Source organism: Thermobia domestica, chromosome 14 (genome assembly GCF_964235325.1).
Source record: "Thermobia domestica chromosome 14, izTheDome1.hap1.1, whole genome shotgun sequence".
Taxonomy (NCBI): Eukaryota; Metazoa; Arthropoda; class Insecta; order Zygentoma; family Lepismatidae; genus Thermobia; species Thermobia domestica.
In genome coordinates, this window is record NC_137467.1 from 149,451,910 (window position 1) to 149,479,598 (window position 27,689).

The 27,689-nt window shown below is 36.2% G+C and overlaps 1 protein-coding gene across 1 annotated transcript in view; it reads right to left on the bottom strand.

Annotated features, from left to right (window-relative positions):
• Positions 1-9,028: 9,028 nt before the first annotated feature.
• LOC145670392 (mitochondrial import inner membrane translocase subunit Tim8-like) overlaps positions 9,029-27,689 on the bottom strand; it is a 43,798-nt gene continuing 25,137 nt past the window's right edge. The window contains exon 2 of the mRNA XM_081739017.1: positions 9,029-9,657. Coding sequence (XP_081595143.1) covers positions 9,487-9,657 — 171 coding nt within the window. The 3' untranslated portion in view covers positions 9,029-9,486. The remainder of the gene's footprint in view (positions 9,658-27,689) is intronic.

Here is a 27,689-nt window from a genome sequence, read left to right on the forward strand (position 1 = left end):
TAAAAATAAAATAAAATAAAAATAAAAGCAACTACATTTTTCACAACCAGGGTGTTTCTGACTTTTCCAGGTCTCGATTTACAAATTTTCAGGTCTATGTAATAAATAATAATAATAAATAAAAATAAAATAAAAATAAAAGCAACTACATTTTTCACAACCAGGGTGTTTCTTACCTATTATACATGCACACGTATATAGTGTATGTGTATTCACAGAGAAATTCTACAAAACAAAGCTAATCTTTTTGTATAAAATACTCTTACCTAATAGGTAGATAAGATAAAAAAAAAAAAAGAAATGGGTTCTGAGAATAAAAATGCATACTTAGAAGTCTCTGACTTTTCCTAGTCTTGTTTCTTTCTTGGAATTTCCTGACATTCCAGGATTTCTTTTACGAGTAAGCTGAATTTTCTGACTTTTCCAGGTTGGTGGAAACTCTGTTTTATTAGTCAGGACGTATTATGGATCATCCTACTCTTGTCACCTTCGCAAGCATGGTTGCTACACCTTCAAAAATCGGTGCACAGAAAGCTTTACAGGCGGGAGGGAAAACGAATGTATTGTTTATTAGGAGCAGGAAGAAAATCAAACATGTGCTGCTGCCAAGTACATCTTATTGTTACAGCTTTACCACAAAATTAGCTGTCTTTAAGAATAATCAGCAGAAAATGATACGAGCGTTCGACCGCAACATCACATGGTGTTTCGTTTTATGACGTAATTACCCCTTAAATGAACATCACACGAGAGAGAGTTTTTGTGGGTATATGTTCTGCACTAAACTGCTATATTCTTTCTCTCCTCAACTATAGGTTGGTGGGCAACATGGAAATTTTAAAACTTTTCTCTTCCTTCGGAAGTCTGTTTTATACTTGGATACGATCTCTTCTTCGTAACTGCATCTAGATATTCTATCCTTGGCCTTCCTCTCCCTGGTTTTCCTTCTGCTCTTCCCTTTATCAACACAGTAACCTAATCGGAGTGCCGAATAAGATGGCCAAGCATGCTGTTACTTCATTTTCTTATTATTTTCATGATCTGTCGTCCTTTATTAGCTTCCTTTAGTACGTCTTCATTCCTTTTCCTTTCGATCCGTGATATGCGCAGCATTCTGCACAAACACCACATTTCAAATGCTTCCAGCTTGGATATCTCAGCTTTTCTCAATGTCCGTAAAGCACCACGCTAAATACCAGGGTCTTAATAAATCGTTTACGGACGTCCAACGACACATTTCTTGATGTTAACGGTCCTCTTGTTTAGCCTGCGCTACTCTGGAACCTATGTCTTTTTCACTTCTTCCGTCCGAGGATATTAGACTTCCTAAATAGGGGAACGTCTTAAGGTCTTCGATTCTCTCTCCCTCTAACCATACGTTTGTTCTTTCCTGTCCTTATCACTTTGGCTTTATTCTTATTTATCGTCATTATCGTTTTTTACAGTTGGTCGTTCAGGTTTGAAAATGCTTCCTGCAAATTATATTATGTTTTCAGCATATAGCACTCACTATACCAGCCTAAGTTCCACTTATATTTTACAACAGTAATTAAAATCATCGTAACAGTATTTTATAATGGTATTAATAAAGATAATATATATTAGCTTTCGTAAATAGTTAAAGGCTTTTATAAATAATATTTCATAATAATCCATCTATACAAGCTTTTAGAATTGGAATAATCTTAACCTTATTAAACGCTATAATGTATAGAAGTTTGAGATGGTCAGCTATAGTGAACACGAAACTGACTTCAATTTTATTAGGATCACGCACGTGGGACTTACAATATTGTAATGTATAGTCCGTTTCAAAACATGACGTCGTCAGGAGTAGGAGACATTCGTAACACTCACTCGATAACATTTACTCCGTACTCCATCCTAAGCAGATCAACAAGAAGTACGTATAACCATTAATTGTGGATTTGACTACAGTGTAAAATTACCCTTGTAATGAGAGGGTAGATGCCTTCACAAGATATGTAGCGGAATGTATTGAAACGGGCTATACTTTTAATATTGACTTTACGTCCGTTACTCTAACCGACAGCTCTTACAAACACATTTTTTTTTTCTTTTCTTAAATAGACAGTTAGAGTGATTATCTTGACCGAGCTCTTTAAGAGAGTCAATTTGTTAAGATCTTCATAAGTAATGGTAACTTTAATGTAGTTATTTATATCGGAATTGAAACAAAGTTAGTAGAAGTTACATATCTCGTCGTTAGGAGGCAGCAAACATCATCCAGCGGTTGACATCTACCGAGCGAAACTGAAGCTTCTAGCGTGTGATTCTTTTCAGTAATTACCAGTTCCTTTTCTGGATTAATGATCAAATTAAAACCTTTAAATCGCGTGCGCTTCAAAACCCTGCGTCTCGTAAACTACGAAGCCATTTAAATTGATTTCGTACGATTAAAAAAACCTAACTTTTAATGTTTGGTTTAGCTGGAGCCAAGTATTTAGGCCTCTTTGCTCTTTCCATTCTTCAAAGGTGATATCAGAAGCCATTCGAGCCCTTTGCGTGCGATAATAAAACAGGATTGGAAGTGGTACAAAAGTTATTGTGGTCGTTTTTCGAAAATGAAATTCCCGTAGTTGGGTCTAAACATTACGAAAACGAAATGTTCGTGATTTAACGATTAAGAGGACCAGCTTCAGAAACACTGGTTTATATGAAGTACAGATTAAAAAAAAAAAAAAAAAAATCAAACTATACTTTACTTTACAGTGCACAGTGGGCCAGAATCAGAATCTCACTGGAAAAAAGTAGTTTTGGCAACTACGTCTAATCTACATTCGAACAGCACAGTTGTGTTAAGTAATAAATAAGGTTTCTTGCTGCGTATCAGTAAACACGGATAACAGCATATAGTGGCGGCAGCAGCACTTCAAAATTGATAGTTCATTATCTGTTTTAGAGCGCGCTGAATTGGGGTAGTATGAACGTAAGGTTTGCGGTTTAATTGCGCATGTGAAAAGGCAACGAACGATTGCAAAATAAGCTATGAGTAAAGGTATGTATATGTACTTGCTGTTTGACTAAAGTTTTGATTGATTGGTTTACGTTGCTGTTCTGTAGAAGCATTTCTAGAGAGTCGAAGTATTCACGTATTAAAGAACTGCTATTGGAAATTGAAATTTAAAAATGTACGTTCATATCTGTATTGAGATCTTTCGTCATGGTGTAGTTTGATATATGTATTTCGAAATACAGTTGTGATCTACTGCCCGATTTTTATATTTATCGTCTTTTCAAAGTTAGGTGTAGCGAGCCGGATATGCTCTTCGTGACGTGAAGAGCCTGTACGAGGTATTGCGTTCTAAACCATCAAACGAAGCACTTTATAATTATGATACGAACAGTTATGGAATGTAAATTCTTTCTGTGGATGTTCTTCGCAGTGTGAGAGTGACTTTAAGTGCCTTCAAGGAGTACGTTTGTGGAGGAAGTTTCTGTAACAGAGTTTCACATCTTCTCATTCACCATTATGAACACAAGTTTAGGGATATCATTTACTTCCTTCTCCTGAATTGGTATATTAGTAGGCTTTAAATTACGTATTTGTGTTTTCATTGAACATACCTTTTTTCTCGACAGTTCAGTTCTCTCTTCTGGTACAATAATTTAATGGGTCGACAAAATCTAGGCGACGATGGTTTGGGATTTCTACAAAACTGCTTTGTCAATTTCCCCAAGGGAACGAAGGAGATAGCAAAAATATCTGAGCCACTAGTTCAATTTATCTCCTGTTTCAACTTTCTGCTTATATACATTATGACAACTGCTTCCATCGCAACCCCACTCACACACTAATTTCATTATGTCTCCATCTTTGATGCACTGTTTAATATAATCTTCATGTAAAATCACGATGCGCTCAATTGTCTGGTTTACTATTGCTTGTAAACTATCTTCGGCTGACGTGTCAGTTACTATAATATTCTTTTCTCTGGGATAACGCTTTAATTTTGCTTGCCACACCACTTTATACGACGGATATATGTCACAATGTTTTGCCTTTGCACCTAGTCTCAAATGTGCATACTGTCTTTTTGTTAAGTTCTTATCTATAATAAGTGTCACGACTTCATCCGAAGAATAAGTGTTTGAGAGAATTTTGGCGAATGATACGCCTTTTTGATTTTCGTTGCTCCCTTAGGTGTCGTTTGAGTGATTTCTCCTAATACAACCGCGGCATCTCTTTTTCCAGCAGCTCTCAATGAACCAGCTCTTACTCAGAATGCTTTGTAACGAGTGGTTGTACAAGTTTTTTCTTCGACTTTGTTTACTAGGTCTGCCTGATTTGTTTGTCAAAGGCCTATGCTCTTGGCTTCAAGAGATCGTTTTGAAATCAGTAGATACTTTATCAGAGAACTTAATATGTCCTTCCAACCAATCATTATAGTTGGATAAAAATTTATCAGTCATTCTATTACACAGCTTCCAACGCTTCTCGAAATCACTTTGAAGGCACTTAAAGTCACTCTCACACTGCAAAGAACATCCACAGAAAGAATTTACATTCCATAGCTGTTCGTATCATAATTATAAAGTGCTTCGTTTGATGGTTTAGAACGCAATACCTCGTACAGGTTCTTCACGTCACGAAGAGCATATCCTGCTCGCTATACCTAACTTTGAAAAGACGATAAATATAAAAATCGGGCAGTAGATCACAACTGTATTTCGAAATACATATATCAAACTACACCATGACGAAAGATCTCAATAGACATGAACGTACATTTTTAAATTTCAATTTCAGTTTCCAATAGCAGTTCTTCAATACGTGAATACTTCGACTCTCTAGAAATGCTTCTACAGAACAGCAACGTAAACCAATCAATCAAAACTTTAGTCAAACAGCAAGTGCATATACATACCTTTACTCATAGCTTATTTTGCGATCGTTCGTTGCCTTTTCACATGCGCAATAACACCACAAACCTTACGTTCATACTACCCCAATTCAGCGCGCTATAAAACAGATAACGTACTATCAATTTTGAAGTGCTGCTGCCGCCACTATATGCTGTTATCCGTGTTTACTGATACGCAGCAAGAAACCTTATTTATTACTTAACACAACAGTGCTGTTCGAATGTAAATTAGACGTAGTTGCCAAAACTACTTTTTTCCAGTCAGATTCTGATTCTGGCCCACTGTGCAGTGGGGAAATGTATTATTATTTTCTTTGGAAATAAGGAAGAACTCTGATTGCTAGCAATCAAAACATATAAAAATAGGAATCGTCACAGCAACGAGTAGGATTTGTGATCATACAATCAGAGTTCTTTGGCAAAAAGCTTATTAGAAAGTTAAAGACTGGTTCCCAAAGAGTAAACAAAACGTCACGCAACAACTAAGTTAGCTGGTGCTTACGTCCCTTCAGAAGTTTGAATACACGAAATAGACGAATTTATTGTTCTATTTTATTTTACCTTTTGTAGTTTTAGAGTGAGTGGCAAAATAAATATTCCAGGTCAGAAGACGGACAATAAGTACGGGAGTGAAGTGGAAATATCATATTGGAAAAGATTATCACCTCTCTGCATAAACTTGGGAACGATTAAGTATTTGCTTACTGGATGAAGTCTACATTACAGATATTATTTTTTAAATTTTCATTATATGCGAGTTTCATGCATTTTTGAATGTATAAAACCATGGTTAAGCATAGTATAAATAACTTGCCTTATACGAAATTAGTTCGTCTCAATTAATATTGGACGCAGAAGACGAGGTATAGAAACCACCGATATTGTTAAACATAGTTAAACTGTAATACAAATGATGTAAGCATCTTGAGGTGTACAAATATAAACAAAAATACAGAAAATGATTTCTGCTCACTATCTCTTTCAGATTCTTCAAATATCGTAAAAATTTAACCCTTAGAGGAAACTGTTTGATAACATTTAGAAAAAATATGAAAATATCTTACAATAATAGAAATAATGATATAGGTCAATTGTCAACTCCTGACTGCATTGCCTTAAACATAAGAAGTGACATTAGTGAGTGTTGCAAAAGGACATGGGCAGAGCAAATTAAGGCCAGAAGAGCTTTAATTACCTTGCTGTCTATAATGAACAAAGTCGATGAGCCAGAATGTGATACAAGTAAATATAATCGTAACTGGGACCACATAATATTCGCAGGTGAAAAAAATATTTCCTCTGGCAAATGATGGTTCTAAAGTCATTTATAGAGTTATATAGCGATAATATGATCAGCTGTACACGGTGTAACGAAGTTGAATATATTACTGTTCATTACTGAATGGCTTGTATAGGATTACACCGTATAGAAGCCTGATTGACTAAATGGAACTATCTGCATAACTTACAATTGTATTTTGAAAAGTTCATCATTCATGGTGGAAGTTCAGCTAAATTTGTGATTGGAGCTCCTTCGTGGCTAAGCGGTTAGCGTACGCGCCTTTGGCGTGGGAGACCCGGGTTCGATTCCCGGCGGGAGCTTATGTGGTTCAGATTCCACGGTAATCAGTAGGTCCACGTCTGATATAGCCTCGCTGCTGAATAAGACGTTAAACTCAAAATCCAATCCAATCGATTTGTGATTATCTGGTTGAAGCCTAGTTTCAAAATGAATTAATTCTGAATTAGTACAGCATGTTTCTAGATACTTGTGAATCCAAAGGTAATTTAGAAGTAAATTATCCAACAAGCGCTGACGAAATATATGAAATAGTTATTTACGAGTTATATAAGAGTTACTAAAAAGTAAGACAACAAACTGACTTGATTCAAACGTAGTCAATCCACTTATCACATACAAATATAGAGATGTTACAGGTATACACAGGAATCAAACCAACCTGTTGTTTCTATTTATTTTTATAACATTTTGTTTTCATAGCACATTCTAAAGCAGAGCTATGTAATTGCATCCACTTTTCCTTTAACATGTTTCCGACTAGGAGTTTATTTTCGGTTTATTTTTATATCATATTTCAGCAATTTTAAAAAGATATCATTGATGTGCTGAAAAAAAAGTTAGAACATTATCCATTTAACCTGTAAAATAGCTACTTCTGCGTTATAATGTAGTATTATATTTAAGTCTAAGGGATGGGAAAAGGAATATTTGCAGACATCCTATTTCATAGAACTTATATTCATAAAAGTAAGTAATGGTTGTCCGTAATCCCCCCTTTCGTAACGCGCCATGAAGGTTCAAGGCTCCACACTTTCTTGTCTTGGACATTCGTGGAAGCGATGCATTAGAGTAGTGATGAAGAGGAAACTCACTTTAAAGGGGCGAAGGTGAACTTCAAAGCCTCACTGGAAAAAGATAGAATGAGAAAAAAAAACTATTCGTGTCCACTGAAGTTCGAATGCATGCCACCCAGTTGGCAGAGACACCTTACAGAGTAAACTACTGCGGTTAAATTACATATTAAATTATTACCATTTATTCGAATCAATTAATGACCACTTCGAAATGGAAGAAAGTTCGCATAATGTCAAGCGTTACTGTGCTAGTTTTACCTCCCGTTCGATCTTCACCCAGTAAGGCAAAATAACTTACCTGAAATAGTTGTCATCATCATCATCATCATCATCATCATAGGTATTCTGCTTTTATTGGCAGGTCACTTGCCGCAGCTGAGAAGTTTCCATGCTCCACGGTCCTCCGCTAACTTCTTCGTCTTCGCGTATGATCTTTCTGTTTTTATATCATCCATTAATTGTAATCTCCTTCGCCCCCTCCCTCTCTTTCCCGCCACCATACCCTCTAGGACGTCCCTCATGATAAATCTCTTCTTAGGCAATGCCCCAACCAGTTTCTCTTCCTCTTCCTAATAATATCTAAAAGTGTTCTTTTCTCACCCACCATTTCTAACACTCTCTCATTCGTTTTGCCCTCGACCCAACCAATTCTTTCCATTCTTCTCTACACCCACATTTCGAAGGCTTCCAGTCGATTTTCATCACCTTTACGTAATGTCCACGTTTCCGCCCCATACAGTACAACACTCCACACGAAGCATTTTCTGAGTCTTTTTCTCAACTCTTTCTTCAAGGTCCCACAAAACAGACTTTTCTTCCTCCTAAAGGCTTCTTTCGCCATTCCTATCCTTGCTTTTATTTCACGTTCGCACTTAATGTTATTACTAAGAATACTACCCAGATATCGAAAACTATTCACTTGTTCTATTTTCTCCCCTCCTACTTTTATATTTGACAGAGACCCCTTCGTTCCAATAACCATGGCTTTTGTCTTTCTAACATTTATTTTCATCCCATATTCTTCAAAGCCCTTTCTCATTTTTTCTAACATTTAATTGATTTCCTTTTCAGATTCTGCAAGAAGCGCCATATCGTCTGCAAATCTTATGCATCTAATCATTCTACCTCCTACCGAAATACCATCATCATCATGTAAACTCTTTTTCAGTATCTCTTCTAGATAGACATTAAATAGTGTTGGTGAGAGGCAGCATCCTTGTCGAACTCCCTTTCCAATTGCACTCTCTTCCGTCAGTTCTTCCCCTATCCTAACACTTACTTGTTGGTTCATGTATAAGTTTCTTATAAGTCTTCTATCTTTCCATTCCAACCTTATCTTTGTTAGAACTCCCAACAACAATTCCCAATTCACGCGGTCAAAAGCCTTTTCTAGATCAATAAATATAACATACACCTCTTTCCCTTTTTCTATAAATCTTTCACCGATAGCCCTTAATAATCCAATTGCATCTCTTGTGCCCTTGCCTCTTCTGAACCCGAACTGCTCCTCCTCAAATTCTTTATTTGTTCTTTCATATAACCTTCTGTTTAGTATTCGGAGCAGAATTTTAGCTGCATGAGATATGAGACTAATAGTTCTATAATCCTCACATCTCTTTGGGAGAAATAGTTGTAATTATAATAAATAAAGTTATTACCAATTTATAATGGAAAGTTGATATACAAGCACCCTGTACATATATATCCAACAGAGCAAAAATATTTTGGTTTAATCTTCCTTAATAGTCATATAAACGAGAACAAAATACAAATAATTTTTTTTATTTCAACATTATGCCCAACTAATATTATGCATTTAAAAATATATGTAATATTGACCTAATTTCTGAAAAATGAACTTAGTAAAAATTCACAACAGATACTGTATACTAAGAACTTATTATGCTCTATAGTAAATGGTAATTTGTCAAAAGAAATTTACAAACTTTTTAACATGACTCCCACTGCATCATATTCAAAATAAGCAATGTGTTTTACTCACTGAAACAACACTACTGAAATATCAGTCGGAAAATAACCGAAAACGACATTTGGTTTGAAACATATTACTCTCACAACTAACCACAACGTCTGATATCACAAAATCTCCCCTCTCACTGAATAAAAACTATTTACTGCTCCCATCTCCTTAATGTTTTACTGGGAAATTTTCAACTTTAAGCAATTCTTACTAGAAACAATATATATATAAAGTAACACACAGTTATAAGCCTGCGCTCTTTTGAAGAAGCTGTCCAAATCTGTTTGTGATGAAAAGCTGGACATCAATAAATCGATCAACACAATTTGCTAGGCAACTCTCCGTCCTGCTGTCGAACTTACTGCCAGGTTTATCAACACATTTTTCCCAACAAAAATCATGATACTCACGAACCTGAAAAGAAAGAAAAGTATATATTTTATAAATTTATTATATTTAGGTAACTGAAATTAAATATTTTAGCTTAAAGTCCCCCGATTATGTTCTTTACGCTAAAGGAGACCATGAATAAAGCAAGTGAACAATGATGGAAGAATTGGTGGAATGAGAAACTTATTTGGTTGGGGATCGAGCCAGAGACCCCACGCACCAGAGATAAGCGCTCTATCACTGAGCCACTTTGCCTCCCCGCATGAAAAGAGAAACGTTTAATTCAGACATTCATCTAAAACAGCTAAGTGGAGTCCACTTTTATTAGTCAAAATGTTCTATGCATCTTCAAAAGCCAATTTACCTCTTTCCAACATATCGCTATACCTTTTAAAAAAAAAAAAATATAGTACTAATTAAGATTTCTCTAATTCTATTTGATAATGGAAGAAACGTACAGGGTAGCGCAGAAAATGATTTGCGGTTCGATGTTAAAGTACTTCTCGAGTTTTATAGCAAAAGTTTTTGTATGTGCGTAAAATGTGTAATGCTTCCTGAGAAGTTAATACAGGCTTTTTTTTTTATTATTATTATTATTATTCCAGGTTGAAGCGACTCCGTTAGATGACCAATGAAACAAAAATGGTGGGTTGAGGTAGACTTTCTATTCGATAGAGCTCCTGACAATGTGTTGTGCTAAAGTGAGTATATAAACAATGCGAGCAATTCAAAAGGGAGTTTTCAGTGTTGGAATTCAAGCGTCCTCGATCTGTCACTTTTAGTCTTTAAAAAACGTCAAGGCTATCCATGTAGTGTGAAGTCGTTTCAGTTGGGATGGAGCACAGATACCTGTCGGCAAGTTAATGAAGAACAACGCAGGTTAAGAAATATTTTTCAAATTATTCGGTATGAAATTTGCACGGTCTTGAGGTCAAGTTAGACGAATATGTTAAGTTGGTTGCACGTACGTAGCAGGCATTCATTCACCTTGAATACATATTTAAAAAAAAGTAAAATAAGAGAAATAAAAATATTTTGAATACAGTGTGAAAATATTCTTAAACGTGAAACTATGTTTTAATGATTAAAATTAATATTTATTGCTACTATTGTGGTTGGTTAGCTGTTTAAGTGATTCAAGAAGCATTAACACTGTTCCTTATTATTCTTATGAAGTATTCTTCCTTTTGTTGGCACGTCCTTAGAAGAATGAGTTGTTTTTCTTTCTTTCTTAGGTTCGAAACTGGAAATGTTTCTTATACGTTACGTGATCTTCAGCATCCTCTTTTGTCTCTCAATATTTTTCTTCCATTTTCTTTAAATCATCGAACAAATGTGTTCTTCTTCTCTCTATTCCTCACTTTCCTTCCATTTTTCCCTCTACGGCAGTATAAAGAAGACAATTTCTTCGCAAGGTGTGTCCAATCCAATTGGCCTTCTCACGAAAGATGATGCTTAAAGCGTCCTTTTCTCTCCTATCTGTTTTGAAACATCTTCGTTTGTTATTCTTTTTGTCCATTTTACTTATCTTCTCCATCTTCCTCCGACACCACATTTCGAAGCTCTCTAAATATTCCTTCTCTAACTTCCGTAATGTTTAAGTCTCTGAACCATACAGTCCAATTCACCATATATAGCACTTGCCATTCCATTCCAACTACCTCCTTAGTGCAATATTAAGCCTGCTAGCTAAGAGTGAACTTTTAATGCAGAATGTCTCTTTGGCTATGACAATTCTTCATCTTATCTCTTTGGTGTAACAAGTGCCTCTCGTCAAAACACTTTACAGATATTTGAAATTATCGACCTCGTTACGTTCTTCGTTCTACTCTGACCTGTAAGGGCGCGTTTCGACGTATATTCTCATGACTTTCTATTTTTCGATGTTGATTTCCATTCCATATACTTTCCCAATGTCAATTATTTTGTCAATCTCCTGAAGTTCTTCGGTTTCAACTATTTTGTTCATGATTTCATGTAGTCCTTCTTCGGTCCACATATAATAACCGTGTCATCTGCATACCTGATCTTGTTAACGATCTGCCCTCCAATCTTGATATCTCCAATTCCCATTAATGCTTCCTTCATTAAACATTCACTGTAAATATTGAATAATTGGGGTGGAATACTACATCCTTCTCTCGTTTCTTCTTCCAATGTAAATGTTGAGTAATTGGGGCGACATACTACATCAGCCTCAGACTCCTCTTCCAATCTCCATACTATTGGTTTCTCCTTCACTCAAGTGCAGCTTCACTCGTTGTCTTATGTACAGGTTGCGAATGAGTCTCTTCAGTTGACCCCGGTTTCTTTTAAATATTTTCAGAAGTTTGATCCAATTGACCCTGTTGAAAGCTTTTTGCCGGTCAATGAAGCACAAATATAACTCTCCCTTCACGTCAAGAACTCACTCTGCTATAATTTTCATCAATCCAATAGTATCTCTGGCGCCTTTTCCTTTCCGGAATCTACACTGTTCTTCCTCCAATATCTCTTCTATCTTACTTTTCAGGACCTGTTCAGTACGCGTGCAATAATCTTTTCAGTGTGGAAAACAAGGTTAATGATTCTCTGATCACTGCATTTTTTAAAATTATATTTTATAATGCAACCACTGAAAAAAAAATCCTTTGGACATTCTCCACTCACGTAGATCTTGCTAATAAGTAGAGCCAGTACTTCCATTGCATTGTCTTCTAATCTCTTGAGCAAATCTGTTGGTATGTCATCGTCTCCTGTGGCCTTCTTCCTTCGCATGTCTTGATGCCTTGTACCACCTCATTTTTTAATATACTGGGAATTTTTTTCTTTTTTCTTCATCATTTACCACCTCCTCGACTTCGACCGCAATAGCTGTGGAGCAGTTCTTCTTATCATACAGTATTCCAAGACTCCAAGGATCATACAGTATTCCAAGGACTACGAGGGCTGCTCTATATATTTCTGGCCTAATAATGAAAATACGAATATTTATCAACGAAAATGGTTTTATTGTTTTTCAAAATATTCTCCATCAAGATTTATACACTTTTGCATGCGCTCAAACCAATTTTCGAAGCACTTTTTCCACTCCGATTGAGACACCTCCAAAACATGGTTTTTGAATGCTTCAACAGCATTTTCTGGCGACGAAAATCGTTGACCACGCATTTTTTTCTTGATGTGTGGGAATAAAAAGAAGTCATTGGGTGCCAAGTCAGGGCTGTACGGCGGATGACCCATCACTTCGACGTTTTGGCCGGTCAAAAATGCGCTGGTTTGAGCCGATGTGTGAGAGCTCGCATTGTCATGGTGCACAATGATTCGTCTTCTCTTGTTCATTTTTCGAATTTCTCCGAAGACTTCAGGCAAACAAATGGTGGTGTACCACTCAGAATTGACCGTCCTACGTTGCTCAAGCGGAACAGTCGCCACATGACCAGTTATGCCGAAGAAACAGGCGACCATTTGCTTCGAAGTGCTTCTTCCACGAACAACTTTCGTTGGATTTGGCTCGTCTTGGAAGACCCACACGGTCGATTGCTGTTTTGTTTCGGGCTCATACGCATAGATCCATGATTCGTCACCTGTGACGATCTTATAAACGTCTTTTGAAGCACCGCGATCGTATTTTTTCAGCATTTCTTTACACCAATCCACACGAGCTTTCTTTTGAGCGATTGTCAAATTGTGCGGGATCCAACGAGAACAAACCTTTTTTACGGCCAGGTGTTCATGCAATATCGAATGTATGCTGGTGGAAGAAATGCCTAGGCATGCCTCTATCTCACGGTAAGTCACATGACGGTCTTGCATTATCAGTTCACGTACGGCATCGATGTTTTCTGGCACAACGGCTGTTTTTGGACGACCTTCACGGAATTCGTCTTTGAGCGAGCGTCGGCCACGATTGAATTCGTTGTACCAGTTTTTCACAGTGCTATAGGATGGTGCTTCGTCGCCATACAAAGATTTAAGTTCATCGATGCACTCTTGTCGTGATAATCCACGTCGAAAGTTGTGAAAAATGATCGCACGAAAATGTTCACGAGTTAATTCCATTTTTTTGCCAAGTTGATTTCTTCAAGTACCTGTAAAAGAAAAAAAAATTGTCGTAAGTCAAAAAGTTCTGAGTACATTTATGCTACAAAATGTCAAACTTTCCAATGGAAATGTCAGATTGCACCTGGCAACACTTAGTGTTGCCTAGGCCAGAAATATATATAGCAACCTACGTATGGCCAGTGGATACATGAGCTTGTTGATCTTAGATTTCAAACATGCGTCAACTTTTGTTATCTTTCCTTCGTAATTCTTGCGCTTTCTGATACATTAAATGATCTGCCGCGCGTTGAAGTTCCATTATTTCTTTACGTATCTGTCGCATGTACTTCTCATTGGCTTTGTTCGTCTCTCTTCTATTATTCAGTTTTCTGTATTCATTGATGCCCGTGATTTTCGCCCTTCTGCATTCCTTAAGCGTGGCTTAAGTTACCCATGGCAGGCTTTCCAACGTTAATGAAAAAACAATATATATATATATATATATATATATATATATATATATATATATATATATATATACGAAATAACGAAGAAAAAATATAGGAGGTTTCGTGAAGCTGTGAAAAAGGAACATTTCAATTATCCAATAGGTAGAAATAAAAAAATCACATGAAAATTACACCAATTGTTATATGAACATTCATTCTACTCTAAATATAACTAAATGGGTAATTATCTCGTTGCAAAATTTTGTACGAGTTGTTTAGTATTTTCGTACGTAGCTCACTAGTACTAAGCAACGACCATAAGGAAAGTGTATCAGAAAATCAATGTTTGTACGTATACGGGTCTCAGAAACTGTTTAAACATTCTGTAACGATTATTTTCATGACATGCTTTATTTTGTGCTGACAGATTCTCCAGAAAGTACTTAAGCAGCCCTGGAAGTTGTTCCGCGATGCGTTTGCACACAGGAGACAAAGTTAACCATCGATTCGGAACATGACGCAGAAAGAAATGGCTTTCTAAATCCAATACTAACTGGACAAGAATATACGAGAGAGGGCTGGAAAATTCATGAAATCACCAAGAAGAAATAAAAATTGAAACATATCATTGTAGTTATTAGAAAGGTCATATATTGTGAACCTCTCATCCCATATATGATCATTTTATCATTGTTATTTCCTTTGTTACAGGTTCTGTAAGAAGATATGGCGGAGGATCTAAGAAAATTCGAGAAGAATGAGTTTCGCAGCGTCATCAAGTTTTTTGTGCTGCAAGACAAGTCTTCTATGGATTGATTGATTGATTTTAGTTTAGCGTCCTTTTCAGCAGTGAGGCTATATGAGACGTGGACCTACTGATTAACGTGTAATCCGAACCACATGAGCTCCCGCCGGGTAAGTCTTCTATGGAAATTCATAAAACTTTGCAGGAAACTTTGGGGAACACGCTCCTGGATATACAACAGTAGCGAAGTTTGTGAGGCGTTTTAAGACGAACCTCGCTCAGGCAGGTCTTCAAGTGCAGTGACCACGGAAAACATCGACAAAGTGCATGACATGGTCATAGAAGATAGGCGCATGTCAATCAAAAACATTGCTGCGTGTGTGGGGATATCACGTGAGCGTGTGTGTCATAATAGCAGAATATTTGGACATGCGGAAGGTAAGTGCCAAATGGACCCCAAAATGTTTGAATGCTGACCAGAAGAGAACACCGGTGCAGATGTCACAGGAAATTTTGCAAAAATTTCTAAACCCTGGTGAGTTCTTGCACAATTTGACAGAAGATGAAGCAAGGCTGCACTACTATGATCCAGAGACTAAACAGCAATCCATGGAGTGGCGCCACAGTGGATCTCCTCGACCAAAGAAGTTCCGAAGCCAATAATCAGCTGGGAAGGTGCTTGCATCGGTGTTTTGGGATAAGAACGGTGCCATCCTTATCAAATATCTTAAAAAGGGTGAAACCATCAATGCTGGGGTTTATTCCAACTATTTGATCGAGCTGAATGAGGCTCTGAATAAAAAACATCGGGGAAAAGTGAGCACTCGTGTTCAGTTTCTCCAGGACAATGCACCCTCCCACAAGGCGCATCAAACCATGCAACTGCTGGTGAATCTGGGCTTCACCTGTGTACCTCACCCCATACTCACCTGATCTAACCCCCTCCGACTATCACTTCTTCCCACATCTCAAAAAAGATCTCAAAGGCAACATTTTCCATCAGATGAGGCACTCATTGCCGAGGTTGAGGACTGGTTTGCACAGCAGGACAAGGCCTTTTATTTGCAAGGGTTAGAAATATTGCAACATCATTGTGAAAAGTGTATTGAGCTTCGGAGGGAGTACGTTGAATAGTGTATTAAAATGGTTCTTCCAGGTAAATTTCTTCTTGGTGATTTCATGAACTATCCAGCCTCCCCTCGTAGTCCTCTCGTCGAGCCACAGACACTCTGAACCACTGAAATACACGAACAAAAAAATCTTCAATATCCCATGACAATGATTTACTCCATCATGAAACGCATTGGAAACTGTGTGCAAAGTACAAGAAGCAATATCCAAAAGCTTTGGTAACTCCTGATCTTGGCACCAATCATTTAACATTCGCCGAAGAGACATGTTCACATGAGGTCCATCACTTTCCAGCATGAGAAACTTTGTCATGAGGGAGTTTAGATGTGTTAATAGTTTTCGCAATAACTTGAAAAAGATATAAAGATGTGGCTTGCCCCAAACATGCACTGTCCAGGTACTGAGTAACAACACAATTGATTGAAGAAAAATACCGAATGTGAATATCAAACTGATTATCAGTTGCTGCGTTTCTTGTTTCATCTACAGCAAGACTGAAGAAGCTACCGGAAGTTTTAATATCGTACAACAAATTTTCTTGTAAATAGGGGCCAAGTCCATGTTATATTGAGTATGACAACTTAGTCTTATGAAGCTAAAAATCCTTATTTTCTCAAGTGGAAGTAGCAATGCCTCAAAAATATAGGTTTCGTTAAAATGGAAATATAGGAGCATTGGAAAGCCTGCTATGGTTTCCTCGATGCTCCTCCCACCTTACCAATGCTATTGTGGAGTATGTCTAGTAGAACCTCCCCAGCTATTTCCCACGCTGCCTATCACATCGCAATGGCACACGATATTTCTTCAGCCTCTTCATTCACATCACTATCTACACTTCTTAGTCGCTCTAAGATCTATTTTCGATTTCTCCTCCCATTTTTCTTGGTTGACTTTACTCACATTTGGACTTTCGCCGCTAGGAGATTGTGATCTGAATCAATGTACGCTCCTGGTAGCCTGTTCACGTCTCGTACATTATTCCTGAAACGTTGCTTGATAAGAATGTAATCGATTTGGTAGCGTTTCTTACCTCCTGGACTTTTCCACATGTATAGCTTGTTTTGCCTTTTCTTAAACCACGTATTCATCATCACCATATCATGTTACCTACAGAAGTCGATCAGCATTTGGCCCAGTGCGTTTTTTCTACCGATTCCAAATAATCCATCACCTTATTCGCAGCTCCTCCCACTAAGCTATTAGAGTCTCCCATTACTATGGCATTGACTTTACCTCTTCCTTCCTGATGCAATATGTCACTAATTTTATCGTATATTAGTTCTACTTCATTATCATCATGGTCGGTTGTTGGTATATAAACTTGTATTATCACAATATTCACAGGTTTTGCACTTAACTTTACAAACATCAAGTAGTCGCTGCAGCATTCCATTTTGGATACAGTTCTTGCTATTCATTCTTCACTGCTATCGCGATACTATTCTCGGCCTTAACGTCACCCGTTGTGTAATTTCCCAACACTATCTGACATCTTCTGAAAATCGAACTTCATTCAAACCCACTATGTTCATACTACACTTATCCATTTTCACTTTTAAATTTTCAAGTTTACCCGCACGTTGTTCTTACACCAATTCATGAAGATGGGTTCTAATGTTAAATTCATAAATACAGCATTGTTAAAATAAATAAATAATAATAATAAAACTTCACTCATTTTCTTGCAATCGTTTGTAGCTCATTTTAATCCTTTGACCTGAAATAAAGATAACCTTACCATATTTACCATTGGTTGAATTCTACCTCTGGATAACAATACTGGACTTTTCAGAGAGGGGGGGAAAAGGTTTTATTAAACAAGACTGTGCATCTGATTAGGGGTGTTCGATAAGGTTGAGGACCTATCGAACTTCGAGAGTGAAAATTTATCGAATTGTCATCGGTTACTCGAAACCGTTCGAGTATTTGAAATTATCGAAGTTTCGGGTATTATCGAAATTTCGAGTATTATCGAAGCTTCGGGTATTATCGAAATTTCGAGTATTATCGAAGCTTCGGGTATTATCGAAAGTTCGGGTATTATCGACATTTCGAGTATTATCGAAGTTTCGGGTATTATCGACATTTCGAGTATTATCGAAGTTTCGGGTATTATCGACATTTCGAGTATTATCGAAGTTTCGGGTAGTATCGAAATTTCGAGTATTATCGAACTTTCGGGTATTATCAAAAGTAGTGATGGGCAATTCGGTTTCTTCACCTCTTCAATGATTCCTTCTTGCAGCCGAACTAATCAAACAACTTTTTTTTTTTTTTTTTTCATCTGATAAGTTATTGCAAAGTTGTATTTGTGAGGAGAAAGGAAAGCGTACAGAAAGGGATTGCTTTTTCGTCCGACACACACACACATAGGAAGTTCAATTTCTTCCTGAATTTTATCTCTTGTTTGTTATTTGCTGTCAGACATACGGTCTTAAACGTACAAATAGGGTAATTTGCTCTTTATACGATATAGTATACGCCCAACACCTCAACCATATTAATCACGTACGGTGTTACTAAAATGTTGTAGCTAAGCCAAATGTGTTATCTTCTGTCGTGTTTGCTTTCTGTTAACCCTTTTAAATTCTTGATTTTTCGGCGTTTTTCTTGAGTCTCAGATAAGCAGCGACAGTCATCCCTATTTACCCTAGGATCATGTTTCATACCTCGTTTGTCTCAGAATGGAACAGCCTTTCAAACGGTACCACTTGCATGTCCCTATGATGTACCAGAAGGGAATGATTTGAGGGAAAATCGGGATTATTTGCCCAAAAAAACTTCTTCAAGGTTTGGGGTTTCCTGAGGCTCTACCGAGTCTGCGTAGAAACCTCCAAAAATTTGGAAAAATACTACGTAGTGTACTAATTACTTGTGACAAATTCGAATTTCCTGACTTGAATAGTAAGGGCGGGAAATTTTTTACCCATGTTGAGAGAGCATTAAAAAAAAAAAAAAAAAAAAGCCCAAAAATTTCCTAAAATGCACCCTACAAATTTTAAAAAAATTCTGACACGTCCCTAATGATCGTAAAATTATGGTTCATACGTCGTTTTGTTCAAAATGGAGTAGCCTTTCGGATGGTATCACCCGAATGTCCCTCGGACATCACTAAGGAGGAAAACATTGAGGAAAATACTGATTTTTGCTGAAAAATCCCTTTTTTCCCGGTTTGGAGCCCTCTGGCGCGGCCCTGGGTAAACATAGAGATTCAGAAATCACTTTCGAAAATACTACGTAGTGTACTAATTGCTTGTGCCAAATACCAATCTCCTATCTTTAACACTAAGGTCGGGAAAAATATTTTCCTCTTCCGCGAATATTCCCAGAATGTCCCAGAATACCCTATATGAATTTCAAAAATTCCTTGACACGTCCTTAATTATCGTAGGATCACGATTCATACACCATTTTCTTCAGAATAGAGCGGGCGTCCAGATTGAATTTCCTCATGTCCCTCGGACGTCCCTAAGGAGGGAAAAATTTAGTAAAATAGGGATTTTTGCTGAAAGATCCCTTTTTTCCCGTTTTGGGGCTCTCTGGTGCGGCCCTGGGTAAACATAGAGATCTGAAAATCACTTTCTGAAATACTACGCAGTGTACTAATTACTTGTGCCAAATACCAATCTCCTATCTTCAATACTAAGGACGGGAAAAATATTTTCCTCTTCTGAGAATATTTCCGGGATTTCGCAAATATACTATATAAATTTCAAAAATTTCTTGACACGTCCCTAATTATCGTAGGATCACGATTCATATGCCATTCTCTTCAGAATAGAGCAGGCGTCCAGATTGTATTACCCTCACGTCCCTAGGACGTTCCTAAGGAGGTTACAAGAAAGGAAAATAGTGATTTTTGCAGAAAAATCCCTTTTCCCCGTTTTGGGGCACTCTGGCGCGGCCCTGGGTTAACATAGAGATCTGGAAATAACTTTTAAAATATTACTTATGGTAGTAATTACTTGTACCAAATGCCAATCTCCTATCTTCAATACTAAGGGGGGGGGGAATATTTTCCTCTTTTGCGAATATTTTCGAAATTTCCCAAGGATACTATACAAACTTCAAAAATTTCCTGACACGTCCCTAATTATCGTAGGATGATGATTCGTACGTTGTTCTCTTCAGAATCGAGTAGGTTTTCAGAAAGTACTACTCAAATGTCCCTATCATGTAGCCGAGCGTAGCAAAAATCGCGAAAGTGGGATTTTTGGTCAAAAATATCCCTTTTTTTAACCCTTTTGTCCCTCTGAATCCCCCTTCTATGTTGATGAAGAGATCCGAAAAAATTCTCATAAAGACTAATGGGTCCACTGATTGTTTATGGAAAATGTTAGGATTCTAGGTTTAAAGAAAAGCTCAACAAAAAATGTTGAAGTTAGACCTCAGTAAAAAAAAAAAAAAAAAAAAAAAAAAAAAAAAAAAAAGGAAATTTGTAATTTTATGACGTCATACCCGCCTACGTTCTGACACTCGGAAGCGTATAGACCCTTCCAAGGCTTTCTTGAATGTCTCCTCTCTTGGAAAATAATTAAAAAAACCGGAACTAAATAGCATTCTTAGTTCTCTTTTAATCGAATCTTTAAGACACTACAATATCGATCGAAAACGACCAAAAAACTTGAAAGGGTTAATGGCCACTAGTTCACACATTGCCGCAATCAGATATGTTGATGCTTTGGGCGCAAACTCCCTCTTTAGCCTTTCAGTAAAATAAATGTTAGTCAAATCAGTGGTGATTTCAGGGGGTTGTTCAGGAGGAATATTCCCCCGCAAATATCTCTGATCATGTTCACCGTGGCTTACCAGTATTTTTGCTACTTTCACCCTCCGTGTATTCAAAATCCCCCGGGGCAGGATTATCATAATTTCTGGATATTTTTAAGAAATGTGTGTGTTTATTAAGAAGTTAAGAAAAGTTTAATCTTAAGTTCCAAAAATGCTTATGCTCATTTTCTATACTTAAAATATATTTTTATATTATTGTCTTAATTATTTTCCTGAGTAAAGTATTCTTGCGAAGAACACGTCATCGCTATTGATTTTTTCATAAATATCCGCACAAGACAGAATTGCAAGCCAAGCACTTGACCAAACACAGCGAAATTTCCCGGTCTTCCATTTTCCCTAAAATTCTGGACATTAGTTAGTCCCAGACAATTTTCTGGACCAGGCTTGAATCTAGGACGTATGGTAAGCCTACCCGGGAGAAACCTTGAAATCATCACTAAGTTTAATGAAGATGAAAAACGGAAATAAATCTATTTCCTCGACAGTGAATATACAATGTAGCATATGTTCTATACAGTCGGTTTGTATATCATTATGATGAATCCACACACTAACGGATCCAGAAGCGTCGTTTGGTGAAGGCAGATTGCTTCCTGGACGAATAATGTAGGTTTTAAAAACGTAAGAGTTTTGCATCAATTTAGAATAACATGGTGCATTATTTTATACAGAGTGTTTCAAAACAACACCGCCAACGTTTGGGAGGCGATTCCTGACATAGGGTTGCCATATTACCTGATTTTAGCGGATACTACAAGATTTTCAGGTCTTATATTCGTCACCCGCTTAATCATCTCTTAATCACGTAAAACCACCCGCTTTTTTGGATTGGAGAAAAATCTAAGACGACTTTGTTGATTATAAGTGTTGTTATATTCAACGTAAACCGCTAGATTTCTTTGTCAGTCTCAATCGCGAATGGACAGATGACAGAAACAAGATGAATGTAGAAACTGCCAAATTATTACTACTGGTTTTGAACAATATGAAAGACGTATCATGCGTAGAATTTTATGATAAGATATTATGTAATCGAGATTTAAAACAAAACAAACAAAAAAAAAAGTTAAAGGGAATGAAAAATATAAAAGCATTTGGCATAATCATACACATTTTGTTTCAACCCATGAATACTAATATATGATCTCATGGGTGCGTATTTCTTTGATAACATTCTGTCCAGTTCAACTGGACAAGTCTATGTTGTTACGTAATCTATATGTTCAACTGGTCTTTATATATTCAGAAATGATTGCAAATTGAACTACGGTATCCTTAGTATTTTGTTTAGATTAGATTCATTATTAGTTTTTTTTTTTTATTTTAAAATGTTTATACTGTATTTCATATATTGTGAAACTGTGGTAATTTCGTATGTTAGTATGATTTCAAGTAGCAATCTCTGAAAATGATTAGAAATTTTATAAGAGATGGACCAAGACTCCTAAATATGTTTTACCTTTCTTATGATAAAAGTTTAGAAATTATTTTGTATTTCTTAGAGAGTATGAGCATCTGCCATATATCGCTTTTTTTTTTTTTTTTTTTTTTGAAAAACAACTTGTCTTAAAGATATTCTTATTAGAGATATCTTACTGTAATACTTACTTTACAATTCGAGACTCACATTTGTTGTACTTAATAAAACATTAAAGGCAAAAACTAAATTTGCTTTACTTTAGTTTTGCTAGAAAAGTACATTGGAAGTGTCACTTAACAAAGAAATCACTAAAAAAATTGTGAGAAGGATCGTCAGTATTTGTAATTCACAAGTTCGCATCAGTACTTACGGTTTAGAATCCCTCGCTCTTCTAATTTCAAAATATGGCAACCCAAAGTTATCGTCGGATGCCACATACAAACAGACAGACAGGACGGCCTGTAATAGAGAGCTTTGTACCCAAAATTCTCAAGGTTTGTTTCACAAGAATCTCAAATACTCGAAGGCATCCGAGCGCCGCGCCGGATAGTAAATTTTCGATACGGGAGTTTTTTAAGTCTTCAGCCTTATGGAATTTCCTTACCTCTACCTATATCATAGCTGTCTCTATACAGAACTTTAAATTAAACCCTTCGAAATCATATGTAAAATTATTTTTCTGCCTGTCCCGTAATCGGCAAAGTGAATAGTCGTATTAGTAGACTAATGGTGTCTTGGATTCCAATTCCATTTAGGTGATGCATGTTTTCTCTTCCTTTTTCTCTCTTCTGACAGAATGCTTAAACGTCGTACAGATCTGTGGGGGAAAAACTTTACTTTCACTTCATTGCTAAAGAGAGAAGTTTTAAAATGAACACCCTGCATATGTAACACATATTATATAAAACTATGATAACTTCGAATACATTGTTTCTTCCGAACACTCCGATAATCCCGAACTTTTTAAAATATTCAAGCGACTCGACAAATGCGATCATATTGATATATTTCTGTATTTGCTGCTTTAAAACAATTCGAGACTCTCGAACAGTTCGAGTGTCTCGAAGTTGTCTAATGTTTCTTACATTTCGAGTGCCTCGAACACTTCGAGAGTCCCGAACATTTCGAGAGTCTCAAACATTTCGAGAGTCTCAAACATTTCGGGAGTCTCAAACATTTCGGGAGTCTCGATCATTTCGGGAGTCTCGATCATTTCGGGAGTCTCGATCATTTCGGGAGTCTCGATCATTTCGGGAGTCTCGATCATTTCGAGAGTCTCGAAAGTTCGATAATTCGATAAAATTAAAATTCTTTATCGATGAAACGGTTTTGAAATTTTATCGAATTGTTATCGATTACTCGATTATCGGAACAGCCCTACATCTGATACGTTTAAGTTATAAGCACCTTGTGCTTCCAGGCCAATTTTAGTTCTTTCACGTCAATCGACAAATGACATTAAAAAAAATGTTTAGTAGAAAAATGTATTACCCTTATTATATCTCTATTCTACAGGTTGCCTAACTTACACAACGAAATGTTACATATACCCGTAGATTTATTTAATTCTGAACCTGCACTACGACGTTCTTTTCGTGGATAAACTTCAGACAGCTATTGTGAACTTTTCATGTTATTACTTAGACATTATTATTATTATTGCATTATGCTATCATCTCTTAGATTTTTTGGATATCCCAGTGTAAACTGGTGTTCAAGTGTATTTGGAATTATTTTCGTAAATAAATAAATATAAATAAAATAAACAGAAAGAAAAGACACAAAGACAAAACTAGGATCCCAAATTTCATATTTATACAGTGTGTGGAAACAGAAGAATTAATTTTTGTCACTTAAGTACTAGAACCTGAGATAAATTCAGAGGGAATCCAGGGGAATTTCTGTCTTCAAAAATAAAAGTTGTGAATTTATTATACGCTGAAGCAATGACACTTACGTCTATATCACCATACGCTCATGTTTTATCAAATACTTTTATTCCAACCCTACCAAAGGACTGGATTTTGATGATTAAACGAAAACAAATATGCAATCTAATCAAATTTTATGTCAAATTCAAAAGGGCAGATTATCAAGCCTATAATCTATATATTAAAATGCTAGGTTTGTATGTTTGTGGCCAATTTTTTGTGAGTGATACATGAGAAACAACAACCTCTAGAAAGATGCCATTTTCACTATCAATTGCAAATTTTGTGTACATTGTTCACTTCTAACTGAATATATATATATATATATATATATATATATATATATATATATATATATATATATATATATATATATATATATATATACTAGCAGCGTTCACCCCGCTTCGCTGCGGTCACCCCGGAACGCAATAAACTTTGTTACTTAGATAATTTTTACTTTTTCGCTTTCAAGTGATATGATAAAAACCATAGAAGATTGCAGTAAATGTTAACATTATATCGCCTGTCATTTATGTTAACCCGCCCCGCTTCGCTGCGGTCACCCCGGAACGCAATAAACGTTGTTACTTAGATAATTTTTACTTTTTCGCTTTCAAGTGATATGATAAAAACCATAGTAGATTGCAGTAAATGTTAACATTATATCGCCTGTCATTTATGTTAACCCGCCGAGTGACACGGTCATGCGGGTTGCATATAAATACGTTTATTTTTACCTATGATGAACTAACAAAGGATTTGTACGTTATGGACACTTGAATGGTCAATTATCTCAAGACACTGGTAATTAAAAATTAAAGTGATATGATAAAAACCATCTAGGGTCCAAATCCTAATAACCCCCCAAAAATGAAAGAAATTGGTTCAGCCGTATTAGCGTGATGAGGGAACAAAGGATTTGTGCGTTCTCTTTTATATATAAGATATATATAAAGTAGCCATTATTTCTTTATTACATTTTTTTGGAGGTATACTGGAAGTATTGAAATTTTAAGAGTAAAACATCACATTCTATGAGTTATACATTCCAACACCGCACATTTGTATACGGGGTTAGTATATCTCTCCGACGTTTGCTTCATAGCCAAATGATAATGAATAAACGTAGGATAACTATTTCTCCAGTCCAAGATGAATCTATTATTAGGAGTATTTTGCCCAATGAACACCGACATTATAATTGTGTGTGTAATATATTCGCTTATTGCATACTGCATTCAAGAAAAAAAAAAAAAAACACTGATCATATATGAATTAGAAACTCCAGTCGAAAATAGCTCAAATCTTGCAAACGGTGCGAGATATTGAAAAAATAATCCAAAAGATGTCCCATTTATGGTACCTGCTTGCCAACTTTTTATCAAAACGTCTTTCACTTGTGTTTGTAAAGGGACTTGTACAGATGTGATGAATGACAAAGGAGATTCATGCTCATATGTGAATGATGCGTTGTGTAGAGAGCGCAGGTTCAGCTAGTTCTTTAAGAAAATGCGCGGAAATTTCTTCTTCTTCACTTCTCTTTCCCCAAAAGAATTCATATTCCTCGGAAAAAATAACAAGAATTTCTTTAGTTTAACGTTCCACGGATATGCCCCTTACGCTACACGAGACGAATGATTAATCAAAGTGAATGATTGTAAAATTAATTTTTTGTGCTCACTCAACAGGAATCGAACCCGGGACCAAGTACAAAAGTATAAACGTTTGATTTCAACTTATTTGCACGCAATATGACAAAGGTAATAGAACTATATGCAAGATTTTTTAGTACTAAAGTTTTTCTTATAACGACCATTTCCTTCTGTTTTGTTTTCACACACATTTTTCATTTTTTTCATTCTACAAACATTCAACAAAACTACATTCTGTAGTTTTAACAACTGGCTCAAATGCTCGTTTTTGGCACGCAAACAATAGGTTTCTGGAAAATATTTAAATTCCCATTTCCTTACAGGTAAATCCGTGTCAAGTGGTCCAATGCATGTTGCTATTAAAAAATAAATAAATAAAATAAAAATATATCTAATTTTTAATGTGCAGTTATCTTACCATGTTAATTCAAAACAACCATGAAAGAATAGAAACATGAAGAAATAAAAATGTAACGGACTTACCAAGGGAAGAGCTGTATTGTACGGAAAGACATCAAGTACGTCAGCTATCTCTAGATGAAGCTAATGCGAACTAAAATGTCGGAGTCAACTTGTGTGCAGTGGCGGATCCAGAAAGTAAAAACTGGGGGGCAGCCACAATCCAAACTATGATAGGTATATCATGAGTTTACACTTTCAAAAATATATAATAGCTTAAATTATTTTTGTCATTCAAAAAACTGGGGGTTAGCCCCCCCGGCCCTGGCCTAGGTCCGCCACTGCTTGTATGCCTTTCTTGTTCCTTATTGGAAGTCTGCCAAATCATTTTATTATTTTTATTATCATGCCAATGCTAAAAATTTTATAATTACCGCCTCCCATTCGTCACTAAACCATCCCCTATCTAAATTTAATTTCGGTTTTCTTAAATGAATAAATACATTTTCAAAAACCAGTCTCTACTTCATTTCTAGCTCCAAATAAAATTTTTGAATGTTCTACCCTGTGTTGTATTTCTTTTAAATGTTTTGATAAACCTGACACCAGACTTTCCGCGTTTGAATCTCTAATATGTTCCATTAGTCGGACTTCTAAATTTCTTTTTGTTTTGCCTATATAACTCTCTTGGCAACTGCATTTTATTTCATAACTTCCCGATTTTTCATCGGGATCCGTGTAATAACTCTTAAATTGGGCGATATTCTTTTTCCAAAGTTTTGGGGGCATTTAGGGCTGTACGAAAATCGTATTGTATATAGATTCTATTTAATACAGTTGTCAATCTGAGAAAAATAGGCAATCCAACCCATCTTTTATCCTTTATGTCAGTTTCAGCTTAATCGGAACTTAAATTTCTTTTAACCTGATAATATCAATTACTTAATAATAAAGCTGGGTACCCATTCAAACTACCCAGTTTTATCAGGAATTCAATCTCTGTCTATAAATCTGTTTTTAAGAAAGACGTATGGCACGCAAAAAGAAACTGTTCCTAATGTTTGCTTTAGTATCGGCTGAATGTGTCAACTTATAATGAATGTAATGTGTATCGGCTGTTGGCTTGTGCTGGACATGGTGATGAATTTGTCGTTATGCTTCTTATATTAAAGTCTAAGTACATAAGACTGCCGTCCTTCTCTTTGCCGACAGTAAATTTCAAACTGCTGTGAACATTATTCAATTCATGTAATAAGTAATCCAGTTGTGAATCGTCCTTGTACAAGAAAAGTACATCGTCAACATATCTATAATATGGAACTGTGCCAACCATATGAAGTACTAGATTAGCTGGTGATAAGGAGTTTCCCATAATCAAACCTTCAATTTGATGATATATATAACCTTAAATGAGAAAATATTATATTTAAAGGAACATTCAAGAAGACTGAGAATTTCATTCACTTCTGGTGCACTAAGCTTTTTACTGTACAAGATGTTAGTAACTGA